A 22,218-nucleotide genomic window follows, 5' to 3' on the forward strand; every position below is an offset into this window, starting at 1 on the left:
CATCCTACTCAACACTGAAAGGTTGAAAGCTGTTCCTCTAAAAGCAGGAACGAGACAAAAGTGCTCATCATCACCATGCCTATTCAATACAGTCTGAAAGTCCCAGTCAGAGCAATCTGGCAAGAAAAAGAAATAAAGGCACCCAAACCAGAAAGGAAGAAGTTAAGTTGTTTTTATTTTTAGGTGATATAATCTTTTATACAGAAAATCTTAAAGGCTTCACCAAAAACCTGTTAGAACTTATCAATGAATACAGTAAAGTTTCAGGATACAAAACAAACATACAGAAATCAGTTGTTTCTTGCCTATAATCAGTGAAGGGCTATGCACCTTGCACTAATTCACACTGGGTTCTGATAGACAAATACTGGGCCAGTGTTATTGAGGTAATCAAGCAAGATCTGCTCCACAGGGCTAATGCTACATCTTCCCTTTAAAATTTTGTAGAGGTTATTAAAAAAGACAGTGGTATGTTGTGTGATGATCAGCACAAAGTCCTGTGTTTCTATCAAGGCCACCTGGGCCATGAATGAGAAGGGAATCAAAATGAAATCTGACTAGAATTTTACTGCAAAGGCCAAGTACACTTAGTATGTCATTGAGTTATGATATAGTTTTTCTTTGATGTGAATTTTGAATTTCGGCTACACCTAGATAGACATAAAATGATAATTAAAATGCTGTACCAACTTATCTAATAAAATTGGCACCCAGCCCCTATTTTGTTGACTATGAAACAGTTTATGTTAATTTTAAGGGTCTGATAGGGTACTTCATGTGTATTAGAGTAATATTCATATGCTGTGTCTCTAAATTTTATTTTCAAAAGTTTAAGGCTCAAATATAAACTTCTTTGAAATAGAAAAAAGAAATCAATTGTGTCTCTATACACCAACAAAATACATAGTTTTAAAAAAAAGTCATATATGATAGCATCAGAATAATAAAATATTTCAGAACACATTTAACCAAGGAGGCAAAAGATTTCTATACAAAAAACTATCACTCTGATGAAAAAAATTGAAAATTATTTACACAAATAAATATCCCATGTTCATCGATTGGAAGAATTAATATTGTTAAAATGTCCATACTACTCAAAACCACCTATAGATTCAATGCAGTCCATATCAAAATTTTAATGGTGTTTTCACAGAAATAAAGGAAAAAATCCCAAAACTCACATGGAACCACAAAGAACCCCCCCACAGTCAAAGCAATCCTGAGAAAGAATAAAGTTGGAGGCATCACACTTCCTAATTTTAAAATATATTACAAATTTATAGTAATCAACACAGTATGGTACTGGTGGTAAAACAGATATGTGGGCAGAATAAGGGACAGAATTGTGAGCCCAGGAAAAAACAAGCTAAAATGCTTCAGCACATCACAAGAAGCAAACAAGATCAAAATGCAATATATGGAATGGGAGAAAATATTTGCAAACTATATATCTGATATGGGGTTATTATTCAAAATTATAAAATTCATACAAATCAATAACAACAATCACATAATTTAAAAATGGACAGAGGATCTGAATAGACATATTTCCAAAGAAGATGTGCAGATGACCAATAGGTAAATGTAAATGTGCCCAACATCACAAGCATCAGGAAAATGAAAGTCAAAATCACAATGAGATATCATCTCATACATGTTTAATCATATATCATCAAAAAGACAAGAAATAAAGTGTTTGCAAGGATGTGGACAAAAGAGAATCCTTTTGCACCACTGGTAGAAATATAAATTGATCATCACTATGGAAAATAGAACTACTATATTATACAGCAATCCTAGTTTTGGGTATATAGCCAAAGGAAATGAAATTAGGATACTGAAGAGGTAACTGCATTCCCATGTTTATTGCAGCTTTATTCACATTAAACAGGATATGAAAGCAATCCATTTTTCTGTGAAAGGATGAATGGATAAAAAAGATGTAGTGTGTGTGTGTGTGTGTGTGTGTGTGTATGCTTTAAGAGTGCTCAGTTGCTAGGTCATGTTTGGCCCTCTGCGACCCTGTGGACTGTAGCCTGCCAGCTTCCTCTGTCCATGTGATTTTCCAGGCAAGAATACTGAAGTGGGTTGCCATTTCCTCCAGGGGATCTTCTTAACCCAGGGATCAAACCCACATCTCCTGCACTGGAAGGCAAATGCTTTATCACTGAGCCACTTGTGAAGCAATATATACATATACACATACATATATATTAGATACATGTTTATTTGTTATTTATCTATAAGAATACTAAATATTAAGATGAAATATCATTCAGCTTTGAGAACAAAGGAAATCCTGCCATTTGTGACAATATGGATGACCCTTGAGAGCATGATGTTAAGTGAAAAGTCATATAGGAAAAGACAATACTATGTTATATCACATATATGTGAAATCTAAAAAAAAACTAAACTCACAAAAACAGGCTTCCCTGATGGCTCAGTGGTAAAGAATCTGCCTGCCAGTTCTTTGAGACATGGGTTTGATCCCTGAGTTGGGAAGATCCCCTGGAGAAGAAAATGGCAACTTGCTCAATTATTCTTGCCTGGGAAATCCCATGGGCAGAGGAACCTGGCAGGCTACAGTCCATGGGGTCTCAAAGAGCTGGATATGACTTAGTGACTAGGATCTTATATACGGTTGCTAAGAGAGTAGATCATAAGTGTTCTCAACACAAGAAGAAATGGTAATTGTTCGAGGTGTGCTCAGTCGCTCAATTTTGCCCGACTCTTTGTGACTCCATGGACTGTAGCCTGCTAGGCTCCTCTGCCCATGGAATTCCTCAGGCTAGAATACTGGACTGGGTTGCCACTTCCTCCTCCAGAGGATCTTCCCAACCCAGGGCTTGAACACTTGTCTCATGCATCTTCTGCATTGGCAGGTGGATTCTTTACCACTGATCCACCTGGGAAGCCCCTTCACAACACATATGTATAAAAATCATCACAATGTACATTTTAAATTTACACAATATGTCAATTATATCTCAATAAAGCTGTGGAAAATTCTGAAGGAGATGGGAATACCAGACCACCTGACCTGCCTCTTGAGAAACCTGTATGCAGGTCAAGAAGCAACAGTTAGAATTGGACATGGAACAACAGACTGGTTCCCAATAGGAAGAGGAGTACATCAAGGCTATATATTGTCACCCTGCTTATGTAACTTATATGCAGAGTACATCATGAGAAATGCTGGGCTGGAGGAAGCACAAGCTGGAATCAAGATTGCCGGGAGAAATATCAATAACCTCAGATATGCAGATGACACCCTTATGGCAGAAAGTTAAGAAGAACTATAGAGCCTCCTGATGAAAGTGAAAGAGGAGAGTGAAAAAGTTGGCTTAAAGCTCAACATTCAGAAAACTAAGATTATGGCATCTGGTCCCATCACTTCATTGAAAATAGATGGGGAAACAGTGGAAACAGCGGCTGATTTTATTTTGGGGGGCTCCAAAATCACTGCAGATGGTGATTACAGTCATGAAATTAAAAGATGCTTACTCCTTGGAAGGAAAGTTATTACCAACCATGACAGCATATTAAAAAGCAGAGACATTACTTTGTCCACAAAGGTCCATTTGGTCAAGGCTATGGTTTTTCCAGTAGTCATGTATGGATGTGAGAGTTTGACTATAAAGAAAGCAGAATGCTGAAGAATTGATGCTTTTGAACTGTAGTACTGGAGAAGACTCTTGAGAGTCCTTTGGACTGCAAGGAGATCCAACCAGTCAGTCCTAAAGAAAATCAACCCTGAATATTCATTGGAAGGACTGATGTTGAAGCTGAAACTCCAATACTTTGGCCACCTGGTGCGAAGAGCTGACTCATTTGAAAAGACTCTGATGCTGTGAAAGATTGAAGGCAGGAGGAGAAGGGGACAACAGAGGATGAGATGGTTGGATGGCATCACCGACTCAATGGACATGGGTTTGGGTAGACTCCGGCAGTTGGTGATGGACAGGGAGGCCTGGAGTGCTGCGCTTCATGAGGTCACAAAGAGTCAGACATGACTGAGTGACTGAACTGAACTGAACTGAAAGCTGAAAAAATTCAGACCTTAAAATATAGGATTTGCATTTTTTTAAAGACAGCCTTTCTGATTTTTAATCAGGGCTTTTTAAAAATATATACAAGTATATTTAGACCCTAACTAAAGTTTTAATTATCTTCTTATAAAATAAACAGCTGATAACACATTTGATGTAGCTATTTATTTTATATGAAGAATTTCACAGTAGAGATCCTGCACTGGGAATAGGAGACAGATTCCCTAATTTGTACTGTAGAACAATTAACATTTTCTTTGGGCCTAGTTTTTCTTCCCACATAAAATTATACTTAAGATTCCCTTCCAGTTTGAAAATGATCTGATGTGTCTTTTAGTCACTCATTAATTCAGTACCAACACATACCCAATATAGAATTTTTCAGGCAATTACAAACATTTAATGATACAGAAAACATCTGTCTAATTTATCTTCTTTTTTCAGTGCTTATCACAGGGTTTAGTACATAGTAAATCTTTAATAAACAAATGGTGCCTATTAGTTACTTAAAAAAATTATTCAATGCCTACTGTGGGCTAACCATTCTGGAAAAGAGTATAAACAAATTAGACTGTAATGAAACCCATAAAAGGGATACTCAGAGTGAAAAGTTGAGAACAAAGGTAGCTGTGTGTACGTTTACACGTGCATATATGAACATATATATTCATATACATACACACACATACATATATAAATATATATAAATAAAATATATAAATATATATAAATACTTGCATATAGATAATATATATTATATAATATATATAAATGCTTTATATATAAGTATATATATACTTATACTTGATATAAATGAATATAAACATATCACTATATATAAATATACATATACATATATAAATAAATTACATATTAACTTATATGATAAATATATTACATAATAAATACATTACATAAAATAAACTACGTATTAACACTCAGATGTGACTGTTAAGGGCTTCTCAGGTGGTGCTAGTGGTAAAGAACCCGCCTGCCAATTCAGGAGGTGCAAGAGATACAGGTTCCATCCCTAGTTTGGGAAGATCCCCTGGAGGAGGGCATGGCAACCCAGTCCAGTATTCTTGCCTGGAGAATCCTATGGACAGAGGAGCCTAGTGGGCTACAGTCCATCAGTTCAGTTCAGTTCAGTCCCCCAGTCGTGTCTGACTCTTTGTGACCCCATGAATTGCAGCATGCCAGGCTTCCCTGTCCATCACCAACTCCCATAGGATCATACAAAGTTGGACATCACTGAAGCGACTTAGCATGCACATATGTATTATATATATATAATACATATGTATATATATAAGCTCATACATATATATGATCATTTGAGCTCATACATGAAAAATAAGAAGGAGCCGTATTTTTTAAAATCTGGATGAACAGCATTATATGCAGAACTGATATGAGGGTTAAGGGCCCAATTAAGACATGCATGTGGCAAGTTTGAAGGTCAGAAGGCAATCAGTGTGGCTGGACTATAATAAGCAAGGGGAGAGAAATAAGAAATACATTGGAAAAGTCAGCAAGAACCAGACAAGTATCTACTCTGTGAAGACAGAAATCACTCGATAGGTCGGAAAACTTGAAATTTTTAAAACCATCTGAAATTTGTGGTGAGTAAAGAATCACAGGATTCCACACCATGTATCTGAGACTCCCATGTCCCTGCATTTCAACCTTCTGATGTTCACCTTCCTGGATGAGAAATTACATTAGCAGGTCCATTACCTCCAAGTATACACGGGAGGGTAAAACCCAATTACCTGACAGAAATATTAGAGTTCATTCTGTCAAAGCAAGTTTCTGAAGCTACCCTTTCAGTAATTCAGTATTCTTTGTAAGAGAAAGCTAGCCACACTTGGTCAGAATCTCAACTCCTATCTTCCTTTCCTCGTATTGGCTATAAATCTGGTCACACTGCAGCCAAAGTGACAGCTGGATGTAGCTGAGTAAGAATAAGTGCCAAGTGAGGTCATGGTATTTGGCTCACCGCTACACGGATCTATTTCCCTCTCTAGTTCTTTTATGATCTCTTGATAGATTAAGGTCTTTCCTTAATGTTAGATGCTATTAAACATGACAGAGACAGCAGAGCTATTTGTAATTTTCTTGATTCAAAATAGAAAAACCATCCCTCAAAAAAGGGAGAATGAACACATTAATTCAGAACACTTTTCTATTTGATTTCTATAACAGTAATATCCTCTAGCAGAGGGTGTGAAACCCTTCTCATACTCCTCAGGCCTTCCAGTCGGAGTCTGGCTCTGTGCCGCAGGGATCCTGCCCTATCCATCTCACCCATGAGCTAAGCCAAAATATGAGAGGTGGCCCCTGCAGCGCTCCAGCCATCACTCTGGGGAGGCTGTCTCACTCCTCCAAGGGAATTAGTATACTGCCTGTGTTTATCACTGCAGGATTCAGTTCAGCCCCCCACTCTGGTAGCTGGCTTAATTGCACATCCCAGACTGGCTGCCTCCCCTTCCCTGTACCACCTCCTCACATTCCTACAACTGATACCTGCACTTCTAAGCAGACCACTGCCATGGAATCCTCCTCTTAGGGTTGGATCCTGGAGAATGCAAATTAGGACAATGTACAACATAAAACAGATTTGTATAGAACTTGACATCATAAAAGGCTTAGCTACAATAAATTTATATTCAAAGTTAAGAGGGGACCTCCTTCCTTTTGTCCTCATGTTTTTACATGGAAAGACTTCTACCCAGATTACAGCCCAGTTTTTTCTCTTTAGAGGTGATACCCACTGGTTCATGTTTCCTGATGGTGGGGGCGGGGGTGTACCATCAAACAGCTACAATGATTCAAGACTCATTCTTTCTTCCCTCTCTAGCCCAGCATGAAAGGAAATATCAATCTGGAGATATGTGTCTGCCTTCCTTCAGGCAGCCTCCCTCAAATCCAGCCTAGGAACTAAAGGTAGGGTTACTTCCTGTTGGAAATGCTTTTCGGTTGCATACCTAAGTCACATTTCTCAGTTGGCTACATGGATATTAAAGCTGGTATTTTGCAATCCTCTTGCACACATCCTGTCTTTTTCTTACTTAATGCTGAACTCGCCAACAGCATGCTTGCCCAACTGACCCTATAAGTCCATCTGTGTAGCTTTGTACCTCTGTGGTATCACTGAAATTCAACTACTGCTTTGTGACTTGTTTTCCATTGCATATGAAAACCATTTTTTCAAAGGTTCTCATTTTCTTCATGATTGTTTTATTTTATTCTGTGGTAGAAAATTGTGTGAGTACACAGGGATTTAGTAATAATTTGAAACAATAAAATTCTTATATCCCAAGTGGGATGGATTAACTGAGAATCTTTATTTGCTCATTGCCCTTTTACCAAAGCCCTAAGCAATACCTGAACACATCTCACCAGCAGGTCAGTTGAGTGGTGCGGCTCTCTCCTACCTTCTCATGGGCTCCTCTGCGTACCCACTTGCCCTCTGACTGATGCCTGCTTCAGTCTGGCTTTTGAATAGGGGTGTGGTGTGATGCTGCGGGCATGCTTGTCTATGGCTTTGAGAGTGGATTCTTCTCGTCTATGGAGAATCTCCAGCAGATAACAACTTCCTGTCTTCCTTGGCAAAATCAGGATCCTCTCACCTGGCCCACATCTTTCCCTCCAGATGCTGCAAAGCCAGCACAGATCATCTTCTCTGAGATTCCTCCCAGATGGGCTGAATAGTAAGTGCGTTCGCAGACCTCTCTTTCTAACACAGGCACTTGAATCTGCTGTAAGCGACTTGCTAGACCACCTTCTAAAAAAAAAAAAAATAGACTGAGAAACAGCTTGATTGTGAGGTAAACAACAGGGGATGTTAAAGAAATATATTTAAGTTCAAGCTTTCTCTACACCATCATTTGGTTTTGCCTAAGTCAATGCAGAATTCTGAATCCAAACACAGTGTCTTGTGCAGAATATCTTTATTTCCAGATATGGCATCTTGGGGAAGAAAATCCATTGGCAAGAGAACAAGACCAAAAACACTTTTTTTCTAGTTTAATTCTGATTTAACTCTTAGTGTTTCAAAGATTGCTACATGTAAGAATTCAAAAAGAGAAATTCAGTAATATATGACGTGTTAGATAATTCATATTATAAATATATATGACTATATGTTTATACATGTACAGTTGACCCTTGAGCAACACCGGTTTGAACTGCACAGGTCCACTTGGATATGTTTTCAATAGCAGACACAGCAGTACTACATCGCTTGTGGTTGGATGGACCCATGGATGCAGGATTGCAGATAGGGAAGGCTGACCATAAATGATACTTGAATTAACCTCCACATTGTTCAAAGGTCAACTGTAAATATTTTATGTAAATATAACTATATAACAATAATACATTTATAGGGTTTCCTAATATAAACCAAAATCATGTTTCTCTTATTCCTTTATTATCACTGGGGCCTAATTCCAACTCCAATTTAAGATGACTTTGATGATGAATACTAAAGAATTTCTTCCCTGGCCTGACCCTCAGGCAGGCCCATGTTAACATGTGTTCTACATGACTTATTCTATCACTTTAGATTTATGACTCATTTAAAAAAAAGCCAAGTTTAGTATTTGATAGTTTTGTAACTTTCTGGAAACAATTTTTTAAAAATCCAAAAAAAAAAAAAAAAATACATATGGGGCTTCCCTAGTGGCTCAGCAGTAAAAAAATCCTCCTGCTGGCAACCCACTCCAGTATTCTTGCCTGGGAAATCTCATGGACAGAGTACTCTGGAGGGCTACAGTTCATGGGGTCATAAAGAGTAGGACACAACTTAGTGACTAAATAACAACAAATATGTATACATATAGCTGATTCACTTTCCAGTACAGCAGAAACTAAAAAAACATTGCAAGGCAACTATACTCCAATAAACATTTTTTTAAATTATATTAAAATTAATTAAAAATTATATTAAAATTAATTTATATTTAGTAGTCTAGATGGTAAAGAATTTGCCTGCAAGGCAGGAGACCTAATTTCAATCCCTGGGTCTGGAAAATCCCCTGGAGAAGGGAATGGCTACCTACTCCAGTATTACTACCTGGAGAATTTCATGGCCAGCATGGACAGAGGAGCCTGGCGGGCTATATAGTCCATGGGGTTGCAGAGTTGGACATGACTGAACAACTAACACAAGATGTATGATATTTATGCTTTTTACTCCAAGCTATTAATACTCACAACATTGTGAGGTGGGCTGTGACACTGATTTCATGCCTGAAAAAGCCAGAACTCTGAAGGTTTGATCTTTCAGCAACTATGGGATAGAACTAAGAACTAGCCTGGGTCTGACTCTATATCTTACTTTTTTAATGCAAAAACCTAATACAAAAATAATTTAATGTATTTAAAATCCTCTTTTCAGAGGATTTTAACAGGATTTTAACATTTTAACATCCCTGAAAGTGCTGTTTATTATCATGTCTCAAAATGGAGAACTTGTTATCTCTCTGAGACTGAAAGGCTGAATTCACCTTTTGTAAACTTTAACTACCTCTATCACCTGTTGGTCACAGAGTTGGTGAAGGTTGAAGGTATTAAAGAACAGGCACATTTACTCAAGGGCATTGAAGCCAGCCCATTCATAAAAATTTACTGTTTCCTCTAAGCTAGGTAGATATTGACCCCTGGGGAAAGAGCAGTAAATTAGGCAGAGACCTGCCTCCAAAAGGCTCCAGCACTAAGGGGTGAGATATAGAAAACGAGTCTGTAAAACAATGTCAAGTCCCTTTATGTGCAAGGAGATGATAAAGTGAAGAAGAGTGAAGGCAGTGAAGAGAGTGAATGACAGTCCTGCTGCAAGAAAACAGTCTGAGAAGATTTGAGTTGAGGATGGAGTGATGAGAAGAGGCTGTGAGGAGACTGAAATAGGAGTGCTCTGAGGCCAAGGAAACAAATTACAAAGCTTGAGAGAGAAAGAAGACACAGTGCCTGAAGGTCAGCCAACAACGGGACAAAGGAGGAAGGGATGCTGGAGAGGTTCGGGGAGGTCCCATGCAGATTCTTCAGTGCTGGGCTAGGAGGTCAGATTTATTCTTTTTTTTTTTTTTCTCATTGAAAACTTATTGTTATTATTACCCAAAAGTAAATATTTCGGCAACATTCTTAACATTCAGTTTGGGATGGAAATTGTTTCTAAATGTAACAAAAAGCCATTCAAGGTTTATCAGCTGAGCCACACTGATTTAAATCCTCTTTTGATATTTATTAGCCATGGAATCTTAGCAAATGACTTAACCTTCAGGGCCATAACCCCGTCATTTGCAAAACAGGAGGATAAAATCTCCTCATATGGCAGTTGTAAAGATTTTAGAAAAATGCAGTTTGGCTGCAGGTACCCCAGTAAACTGAGAAGATGAAGGCTGTACAGGGTCAAAGATTAATTCCCCTCTCCTTCAAGCTCACAGACTTGGCCACTGTTTTGTTTGAAGTATATTTAACTTCCCTTTCATGAATCACAGCCTTGTTGTGGCGAAGTGGCTTGCACAAATGGCAACGCACTCCACTACTCTTGCCTAGGGAGCCCCATGGACGGTAGGAAAAGGCAAAAAGATATGACACTGGAAGATAAGCCCCCCAGGTTGGAAGGTGTCCAGTATGCTACTGGGGAAGAGGCGAGAGCAGTTACTATTAGCTCAGAAAGAATGGAGTGCCTGGGCTAAAGCGGAAACAACTCTCAGTTGTGGATGTGTCTAGTGGTGAAAGCGAAGTCCAAGGCTGTAAAGAATATTGTGCAGGAATCTGAAATGTTAGGTCCATGAATCAAGGTATATTGAATGTGGTCTAGCAAGAGATGGCAAGATTGAACATTAATATCCTAGGAATTAGTGAAGTAAAATGGAAGGGAATGGGAAAATTTAACTCGGATGACCATTATATCTACTAGTGTGGACAAGAATCCCTTAGAAGAAATGAAGTAGCCTTCACAATCCACAGAAGCATCACAAATGTAGTGTTTGGGTACAATCCCCCAATGGTAGAATGATCTTGGTTAATTTCCAAAGCCAAACCATTCAACATCACAGTAATCTAAGACTATGCCCAACCACTGATGCTGAAGAAACTGAAGGTGACCTATGAAGTTCTGTGAAGACCTACAAGACCTTCTAGAACTAACAACAACAACAACAACAAGTCCTTTCCATCATAGGGGATTAGAATGCAGAAGTAGGAAGACAAGAGATACCTGGAATAACAGGCAAGTTTGACCTTGGAGTACAAAATGAAAAAGGACAAAGGCTAACAAAATTTTGTCAAGAGAACATGCTAGTCAGAGAAACACCCTTTTCCAACAACCCAAGAGACAACTCTACACATGGATATCACCAGATGGTCAATACTGAAATCAGATTGATTATATTCTTTGCAGCTGAAGATAGAGAAGCTGTATACAGTCAGCAAAAACAAGACTTGGAGCTGACTGTGGCTCAGATCATCAGCTCCTTATTGCAAAATTCAGGCTCCAACTGAAAAAAGTAGGGAAAAGCACTAGGCCATTCAGGTATGACCTAAATCAAATCTCTTCTGATTATACTGTGGAGGGGATAAATAGATTCAAGGGATTAGATCTGGTAGACAGAGTGCATAAAGAATTATGGATGGAGGTTCATAGCATTGTACAGGAGGCAGCGACCAAAACCATCCCCTCAAAACATAAATACAAAAAGGCAAAGTGGTTGTCTCAGGAGGCTTTACAAATAGTTAAGGAAAGAAGATAAGTGAAGGGCAAGGGAAAAAGGGAAAAATATATACCGAACTGAAAGCAGAGTTCTAGAGAATAGCAATGAGAGATAAAAAGGCCTTCTTAAATGAACAATGCAAAGAAGTAGAGGAAAACAACATAATGGGAAAGATTAGAGATTTCTTCAAGAAAATTGGAGATATTGAGGGAACACTTTATGCAAGGATGGGCATAATAAAGGTCAGAAACAGTAAGGACCCAACAGAAGCAGAAAAGATTAAGAAGATGTGCAAGAATACATAGAAGAACTATACAAAAAAAGGTCTTAATGACCCAGATAACCATGATGGTGTGGTCACTCACTACATACTCACCACAGATGGACATACCGGGGTGTGACGTCAAGTGGGCCTTAGGAAGCCTTTCTACCAAAAAAAAAACAAAAACAGAAACAAAAAACTAGTGGAGGTGACAGAATTCCAGTTAAGCTATTTCAAATCCTAAAAGATGATGCTGTTAAAGTGTTGTACTTAATATGTCAGCAAATTTGGAAAACTCAGCAGTGGCCACAAGACTGGAAAATGTCAGTTTTTATTCCAATTCCAATGAAGGGCAATGCCAAAGAATGTTCAAACATTTGTACAGTTGCACTCATTTCACATGCTAGCAAGGTTATGCTCAAGATCCTTCTAGCTAGGCTTCAGCAGCATGTGAACTGAGAACTTCCAGGTGCACAAGCTGGGTTTCAAAGAGGCAGAGGAACCAGAGGTCAAATTGCCAACATTTGTTGGATCATGAAGAAAGCAAGGGAATTCCAGAAAAACAAGTAATCTGTGTATATCTTAAAAAGATGGGAATACCAAACCACCTTACCTATCACCTGAGAAACCTGTATGCAGGACAAGAAGCAATAGAACCACACATGGAACAACTGACTGGTTTGAAATTGGGTTAAGGATTATGATAAGACCATATATTGAAACCTTGCTTATTTAACTTCTATGCAGGGTACATCATGGGAAATGCCAGGCTGGCTGAATCACAAGCTGAAATTAAGACTGCTGGGAGAAATATCAACAATCTCTGATATGAAGATGACACCACTTTAATGGCAGAAAGTGATAAGGAACTAAAAAGCCTCTTGATGAGGGTGAAAGAGAAAAGTGAAAAAGCTGGCTTAAAACTCAACATTCAAAAAAAAAACTAAGGTCATGGCATCCAGTCCCATCACTTCATGGCAAGTAGATGGGGAAAAACTGGAAATGAAGAAGGAATTCATAGGGCCTGGACTCCATCTCAGGCCTGTCCGTGCTGGCCGTGCTCGGCTGCCTCTCCAGCGGACTCTGAGCTCTCTGCTTAGTGCCTGTGGGGATGACAATGGAAGGATAAGACCCCCTCCAGACAGGGGAATCTTGAAGATCACATCCAGGCTACTCATTGCCTAAGAGGAAGCATACCGTAATCACCGCTGTCTCCGGACAGGTCATAAACTTTTTTCGTATCTATCAGGATGTAATCACAGGCTTATCGATTATTAACTGGTTGGAATGTAACTGTGGGCTTATTGACTATTGACTGTTTAGACACGTACACATGGGGTAGGTGGTGGGTTTAGACACGTACACATGGGGTAGGTGGTGGGTTTAGACACGTACGCATGGGGTATAAAAGATTTTCACAAATGCTGGACGGGGTCCTTGGCTAAGAGGAGACTCTGCCTTGGGCCCGCCGGTGTAATAAACTGCACTCCACTATCTGCATTGTCCTTCTGAGTGAGTCTATTTCCCGGAAAGCGTGGCTATAACAGAAACAGTGGCAGATTTTATTTTCTTGGGCTCCAAAGTCACCGCAGACAGTGACTGTAGCCATGAAATTAAAAGACACTTATTCCTTGGAAGAAAAGTTATAACAAACCTAGACAGCATAATAAAAAGTGGAGACATCACTTTGCTGACAAAGTTCCATCTAGTCAAAGCTATGGTTTTTCCAGTAGTCATGTATGGATATGAGAATTGGACCATAAAGAAGGCTGAACAGTGAAGAACTGATGCTTTCAAACTGTGATGCTGGAGAAGACTCTTGAGAGTCCCTTGGACTGCAAAGAGATCAAACTAGTCAATCCTAAAGGAAATCAACCTTGAATATTCTTTGGAAGGACCGATGCTGAAGCTTAAGCTCCAATACTTTGGCCACCTGATACAAAGAGCTGACTCGTTGGAAAAGACCCTGATGCTGGGAAAGATTGAAGGCAAAAGGAGAAGGGGGATGCAGAAGATGAGATGGTTAGAGAGCATTGCTGACTCAAAGGATATGAATTTGAGCAAAGTCCAAGAGACAGTGGAGGACAGAGGAGCCTGGTGTGCTGCATTCCATGTGGTTGCAAAGAGTCAGAAATAACTTTGCAACTGAACAATAGCAACAATGTTTAATTTACAGAGTTGTGTTAGTTTCTACTGTCAGGAAGCATTTAACAAGAGGCATCCTGTGTGCTGTTTTCGATCTGTCAGGAACCCTCTGGCCCTTATTGATTCCTGAATATTCAGGAATTAAGAGGAGAGGCACGCCTTTCCCAGGGCTGAGGAATCCAGGCATTTCTCATTACAGTGATAAGTACCCTCTTCCTTATTATGAGCCAAATGGTAATAGGTGATTGTTTGCAACTGTCTCTTTGATAGGGATCATCTTATGTTTTGTAAGTCTGGAATTTTAATCTTTGTCTTTGCTGAGAATAACCACCTTGTAAGACAATATATATGCCCACGCCATGTTGATTAAAATACCTTTGCTCCATCAGAGCTTTGGTCCCCATGTCTTTCTTTCTTTCTTTCTGTTCCTTCTTTCTGTCTTTCTCTCTCTCTCTATTTCTGGCTAATTCCTTGAAGCGTGGAGGCCCGCTGAGCTCACTTTCTTGCCCGGGCTTCTAAGACCCTCTCGAGAAGGTGCACTGTGCCTTCACCCACTTGAGAGGGCGCCTGGTGCCTACGTGCAGCAGCGTGAGCCCGAAGAACAGGACTCTATTGGCTTTCCGAGGAAACTAGGGGATATCAGCCTCTTTCTCTCTCTTACTCTCCGGACCACCAAGTTCTGGTCCATTAAAGGACCAACAAGCGCTATCAGCCTCTTTCTCTCTCTCACTTTCTTATCATCGACTCCGGACCACCAGGTCCCGGTCCATTAAAGGTCCAACATTCTGCTATATAGCAAAGTGATTCAGTTTTACATACACACACACACACACACACACACACACGCACATATACTTTTTCAGATTATTTTCCATTACAGATTATTATAAGATATTGAATATAGTTCCCTATGCTATACAGTAGGACATTGTTGTTTATCTATTTTATATATAGTAGTATGTACATGTTAATCCCAAACTCCTAATTTATCCCTCTCTTCCCCTTACCCCTTTGGTAACCATAAGCTTGTCTTCTGCATCTGCAAGCTTACAGAGTTTAAATGACATATAGACAGAAGCAAAATATAAGAGAAAATAATTTTATACAGTGAAAAGAAGCAGGACAACAATATCAACTCACTCAGGTCTTTTGGCATTTCACTATGGCTTTAAGAACTCTAGAGTCTAGCCCTGGCCTCCTCAGATTGCAGTCAGCAGGCCAATTCCATGTCGGCCCCTACTACCAGCTCCCAACACCAACTCTGAGGCTATTTATTACAATCCATGAATTAATTATGGTTTGTACATTTGTAAATGGTTGAAAAGATAATACAAAAAAAAGAATAACATTTTGTGACAAGATTATTGCATAAAATTTCAATTTCATGGAGAAATTCCATTGGAACAAAGCCACATCCATCCTGTAACATATTGTCGAAGGCTGCTTTGTGGTACAACAGCAGATTTGAATAGCTGTGACAGAGACCATATGGCCTACAAGGGATAAGATACTCTATCTGGCCTTTCACAGATCTAGCCTACCTATGATTAAGCCATCCTGATGGAAAAATTATAAAATAGTTCATTCTCTAATCTGATGAACTATTACAGTTAAATAAACCATGGTTCCTATCTTTCAGAAGGAAGAAGGGCTAAAGCAGGTACTGGTTGATATCGTTTCCATGACATACTCTCAAAGCCAGCAATCAGTAGTGATGTTTAAGCAAAAGGAAAAGGTTTACCTTTACTAACACTTCCCCAGCCAGTCACAACACAAATCTCAGAAGAAAACAGAGGCTCCAAGCTGTGGGGAAGACATACTGGCCTCACCACTGAGTTGAATTCTAGGGCAGAGCTCAGTTGTATCAGGGCGATGTCAGAGTCATAGCTCCGTGTGTCAAAGTCTTCGTGCATCACGATGTGTTTCGCCCTTCTCACCTGCATCATGAGCAAGCAAGAAATTACTAGGCAGAGTCAATGATTCAAACAACTTCCTTGTATACTGGTCCAAAATAATCCTAAATCTCTGCACTTCCACATGTCATCCAATGAAGGTGACTTTGTACTAAATTTAAAAGGGAAATCTCTGTTAATAATTTGCAGGAATCCATGAAGCACTTTCTGAGCAATGGTGGTCCTGGGAAAATTAGACTCTGTGGACCTGTGTACATGGACCTCAGTTTGTACTTTTTGACTCAGCCTAATTCTCAGATTAAATGTGATCTCAAGTTGTATCTTTAAATGTTGGTATAAATGATAAGTATAAGAGGGCATTAGGAGATTAACAACTGATCTCATGTTTTAGATAAATGTACTCCTTGAAAATGAAAGTCGCTCAGTCATGTCTGACTCTTTGTAACCCCGTGGACTATACAGTCCATGGAATTCTCCAGGCCAGAATACTGGAGTGGGTACCCTTTCTCATCTCCAGAGGATCTTCCCAATCCAGGGATCGAACCCAGGTCTCCTGCATTGCAGGCGGATTCCTAACTAGCTGAGCCACAAGGGAAGTCCAAATGTATTCCCTGGCATGTGACAATTTAGAGAATAGGCGGAGTGACCTTTAAAAACATTTCTCACCTGCTCAGTTGATTCCTTCAAGGTTCTGTCATGGTCTCCAGCAAGAACGGTCCAGAAGAGTGGATTATTTTTCCTGGAGGAAGAACAACCAAAGTTTGATATGAAAACACATTTTTCACCATTTGGTCTAATCCTATCTGGCCCTACCAACATCCACTGTTCAGTCCAGCCAGGGGCCACCCATTACCTTGTCTGGCATCTTTGTGTAACCAGGGAAGCTGCACCATGCTTTCTGATCTATCTGAGGACAAGCTCCTAATTGTCTATCTTGCCCCCTTCTTTTGTCCATAAAATGTTTTTGGAGCATTTATCAAATATCACCAGCTTATTTTTAAGTTGAGAAGGAAAAAAGAAACCTAGAGCTTATTTTAATTTCATAGTGACATTAGGAATACATGAAGAAAATTACATTTCTAATGAGATCTATGCTTTACTGTTAAAAATATTCAAATACTATATTATAGGAATATATCTTTTAAATTATCATCTTTTATAAAATAACCAGAATTTATGAAGCTAAGGCTAATTTATCAATTCCTAAATAGGTAAAATTCACATCTGATATCAGAGATTAGGGCACTGACTACTTTTAAAGGGAGAGGGCATAAGGGGGACCCCAAGGTATTGGAACCATTTCCTTTCTTGGTCTGGGTGCTAGTTACATGGTTGTTTGCTTTGTATAAATTCCTCTAACTGCACTAATGTTTTGCACACATTTAATATATTTCAAAAAAAGTTTAAAAATTTGAATCTACATCCATTAACAGCTGAAAAAATATCCAAGGAAAGAGTCCCTCAATTGCCACAAATATATTGTCACTGATTCTTCGTTTTTCAATACTGTTTCTTCAGTAAAAGTAAAGTTAAGGAAAGTATTTTTTCAATACACTTAGTCAAAAAAGTTTCTTAATACGGGTAGGCATCTTCTCTCTAATCATAACGATGCTCATTTCAGTTCCTTGCATGATGAGTCTGACTCACTGATGTGTTTCTGCGTGCCCTTATTAAGGGAGCTGACTCAAGTAAAGTGCTTGGCAAGTATACGGGAGATAGTAATGACTCCATAATGGTAGCCATTATCATTGTTATTATCTGTCATGCACTCTAATGGAAGGATCAACTTTATTTTCAAAGTCACTCTCTAAATCAGTATTTGGCAGTAAAGAAACTTATTTCTTAAAGCTCTTACCAAGGCTGCTGCCCTAGAATCATACCCCTGTCTCTCCCTTGGATAGAAACCAACTGCTCTTATCTAAGTTTTGGAAGGACGCTGCAAGGAGAAAAACAAGAACTGGTTAACCCTAGAAAAGGCTTCTCTGGTGGCTCAGTAGTAAATGATCCACCTGCTGGTACGTGGGACTCGGTTTCCATCTGTAGTCCAAGAAGACCTCACATGCTGTGGAGCAACTGAATCCATCTGCCACAACTATTGAGGTTGTGCTCTAGAGCCTGGGAGCACAGCTGCTGAAGCCTGAGAGCCCTAGAGCCTGAGCTCAGCAACAAGAGAAGCCTCTGCAATGAGAAGTCCGCATACTGCAATGAAAAGTAACTCCTGCTTGCCATATCTAGAGGAAAGCCCACACAGCAAAGAAGATCCAGCACAACCAAAAATAAATGGATAAAGAAATAAATGTGTGCAGGTGTGCTAAGTCGCTTCAGTGATGTTGATGTCCGACTCTTGTGATTCCATGGACTGTAGCCTGCCAGGCTCTTCTGTCCATGGGATTCTCCAGGCAAGAATACTGGAGTGGTTATCTATGCCCTCCTCCAGGGGATCTTCCCGACCCAAGGATGGAACCCACACATCTCATGTCTCTTACATCTCCTGCATTGGTAGGTGGGTTCTTTAACACTAGCACCACCTGGGAAGCCCAAATATTTATTAAATTAATTTAATATTATTAAATAATAATTAAATAAATTTAATATTATTAATATTAAATAATATTAAAAGGCAGCTTCTAAGAAAATAAAGAAGGTGGCTGAAACTGGAAAAAACCCACTGATTTAGGTTTGAGACAGATTCCAATGTACAACTGCAAAGTGAGTTTATTCCCCTAAATTAAGTTTATTTTTTAAACTGTTTATTTTATACTGGAGTATAGTAGATAAACAGTGTTGTGAGAATTTCAGGTGGACAGCAAAGTGACTCAGACATACATGCATCCAGTCATTCTCCTCCAAACTCCCCTCCTATCCAAGCTGCCACATAACATTGAGAAGAGTTTCCTGTGCTATACATTAGAACCTAAAACCCCACATGAGCATGAAGAAGAATGTGGAGTCAACAAAAGGAGAACATGCCAGGTTTTCCCTAAAAATAGAACAGTACCCAGCAACTTGTTAGAAACACAGATTCTCTGGCTCCACATCAGACTTTAAGTCAGAAACCTTCCAGACAATTCTGGCATTTGCTAGGGCTAATACTAAGGGTAACCAGTGCTAGAGATGGTAGCATACGGGATGTAGCACAATGTTGCTGTCAGCTGTCCTTATCATCTTTTGTAGCAATGTCAGCCAGCCTGGCACATGGTGACCTTCAGCAAAAATGATGTCTATCTCAGCTCCCAGATTTTGTACATTTCCCCAGCTGGCTCATCCCATGCAGTAAACTTGCCTTCCCAATGGATTTGGGTACTCCCCTTCAATGGAGGCTGGAGCCCTGGATATCCATAAGATTGATGAGGATGAGACAAGGAGAAGCAAGTTCTTGAAGGAATCAGCTGAAGGATTCCCAAAGGCAAGGTATGAGTGAACATACTAATTCTTTACACTAGCATCCCAAATGCTTCTGGGGTAAAGATATACACAGTCCCAACTTCAAAAAAGATATTTCTCTGGTCAAGTAAATTAGACAACTATAAAAGCTAAAGAAAAAATGAGGTAACATTTTCCACATCAATATAAGTATAAGGCACAATGTTTTGTGGAAAAATTATAAAATACTACATAAAATATATATGTATAAACATTAAGGTAAAATCATATAATTAAAACATTCTTAATATTGATTACTTCTAGAGAGGAAGAATGGATTAGAGAAATGGAGAGGGTAGCTTAGATTTTACTTGATAACTTTATTTGAACTGCCTTTTTAAAAACAGGCAATACTACTACTTAAGCAAAATTTTACAAAGAAAACAAGAAGGGTCACTAAAATTACATACAAATCTTTTTGTGGTTAACTTAAATGGTTCACAAACATTTATAGCTGACTGTGTTTATTAATCTCAATTGACTCCTCAAGTTGAATATTTCATCTTGTAAAGAATGGTTTGGTCTGGTCTATATCTTGCTGCCAAGAATCATACTTTATGACATAAATTCAAGAATAAACTATTTGACAAGGGAGTCTGACAAAGCTTCTTCTGTGCCTCTGGCATCAGTATTAATAGCTGGCTTCTCCAATACATTAATTTTCATTAATTAGTCAGCTGTGATTGAGGCTTTTCCATGGTACATAAAAATGCACTTTGATAGAATTCTTATAAATTGAATTTCTCCAAGGGCTGGGGGGTGCTAGAATGAACCATGTGGTTGAGTTGGAAATATCTGTACGATTTCATGTTTACCTTAATATAGGTACAGACAGAAAAATAGGTTTATGTAAGTGAGTTAGTATGCCTACTTACACTTTCTAGCTCTGTGAGCTAAGAGGTGCTATAAGCAATAACAACAACCTAGTAGCAGCTGGGATGCTCAGCACCCAGATCTTAACTTCTCATGTGGCTTATGGGAGAAATGGCTGCTTCTAAGACCGAGAGGGGACACATAAGATGAACTTGGAGCATCTTTGTCCCAAAAGGATGGCAGCATGTCAAAAAGACAAGAACTCGTGGTGGTCAAAACTGGAACACTCACCCAGAAAGAACTCACAGGGATCAAAGCTGGAGCAATTCGAGCAACAAAATAAATATGTAGTATTTACAAAAAGTAAATGTCCTTAAGCCCATACTGGTTTAATAGACAATTTAATAAGTAAAAGGAAAGTGAAAATTGCTCATGTCCAACTCTTTGCAACCCCATTAAATATACATTCCATGGATTCTCCAGGCCAGAATACTGGAGCGGGTAGCCTTTCCCTTCTCTAAGGGGGATCTTCCCAACCCAGGGGTCGAACCCAGGTCTCCCACATTGCAGGTAGATTCTTTACCAGCTGAGCCACCAGGGAAGCCCAAGAATACTGGAGTGGGTAGCCTATCCCTTTTCTAGCAGATCCTCCCAACCAAGGAATCGAACTGGGGTCTCCTGCATTGCAGGCGGATTCTTTACCAACTGAGCCACTAGGGAAGCCCCAATAGAAGGAAGAGAAAAGGCAAATCTCCCATACAGAATAACTTTAATTTATGCAGAAAACTCTGCACTCAAGATGATAGAGCTTAATGCCCAACTGCTTGAGTGTGGGCCACCCTTAACCACTTGCTTGCAAAGAACAGGTAACAATGGGAGGAAGATGTCACTTTACAGTGTGACACCTGGCAAATACCAGGTTAACATCATCAGTGAGAAATCATGCTGGTAGCATGTACCCTTTATATGATGTGATGAAAAGGACATGTCACCTCTGTGCATTTCCTGTGGAGTCCCAGAAAAACCATGAGAAAAAATATAACTGAGGTACCTTCTACAAAATACCAGATGAGTACTCCTAAATACCATCAAGACCATTAAAAACAAGATCTGTGAGACTCAGAGCCAAGAGGAGCCCAAGGAGACAGGACAACTAAATGTAACTTGGTGTTTCAAATGGCAGAGCGAACAACTACACAGACCTTGAGACAGGAACAAGCACAGCATGTTTGAGAAAAGGGGTGGGTTCACTGGGGACAAGCAAGAAAGGGTCCAGATGGACTCACGGACAGGGCGTGGTTCTGGACTTTGACTGTACACTGGAATCATTTGGAGAGTATATATTTATTTAGGAGTGTAGTTGATTTACAGTGTTGTGTTTATTTCTGATGTACAGCAAGGTGATTCAGTTATACATATACATGTATTTTAAAAAATATTGCTTTCCACTATGATTTATCATAGGATACTGATATATATATATATATATATATATATATATATATATATATATATATATATAAAACAGAGAATACAGTTCTCTGTGCTATACAGTAGGATCTTGTTGTTAATCCTGGGGTATATATAAATATACAGAGTCCATTTTGTTCCATTGATCTATATTTCTGTCTTTGTGCCAGTACTATACTGTCTTGATGACTGTGGCTTTGTAGTAGAGCCTGAAGTTAGGCAGGTTGATTCCTCCAGTTCCGTTCTTCTTTCTCAAGATTGCTTTGGCTCTTCAAGGTTTTTTGTATTTCCATACAAATTGTGAAATTATTTGTTCTAGTTCTGTGAAGAATACTGTTGGTAGCTTGATAGGGATTGCACTGAATCTATAGATTGCTTTGGGTAGTATACTCATTATCACAATATTGATTCTTCTAATC

The 22,218-nt window shown here is 39.1% G+C and overlaps 1 protein-coding gene across 1 annotated transcript in view; it reads right to left on the reverse strand.

Annotated features, from left to right (window-relative positions):
- Positions 1-22,218, reverse strand: part of LOC122680786 (ovochymase-1-like) — a 94,907-nt gene that overhangs the window by 50,069 nt on the left and 22,620 nt on the right. Inside the window, exons 10-12 of the mRNA XM_043882472.1 lie at positions 16,760-16,832; positions 15,922-16,117; positions 7,688-7,842 (exon numbers count right to left, since the gene is read on the reverse strand). Of these exons, the coding sequence (XP_043738407.1) occupies positions 7,688-7,842; positions 15,922-16,117; positions 16,760-16,832 (424 nt within the window). The remainder of the gene's footprint in view (positions 1-7,687; positions 7,843-15,921; positions 16,118-16,759; positions 16,833-22,218) is intronic.

The sequence above is a fragment of the Cervus elaphus genome, chromosome 22 (assembly GCF_910594005.1).
Source record: "Cervus elaphus chromosome 22, mCerEla1.1, whole genome shotgun sequence".
NCBI lineage: Eukaryota > Metazoa > Chordata > Mammalia > Artiodactyla > Cervidae > Cervus > Cervus elaphus.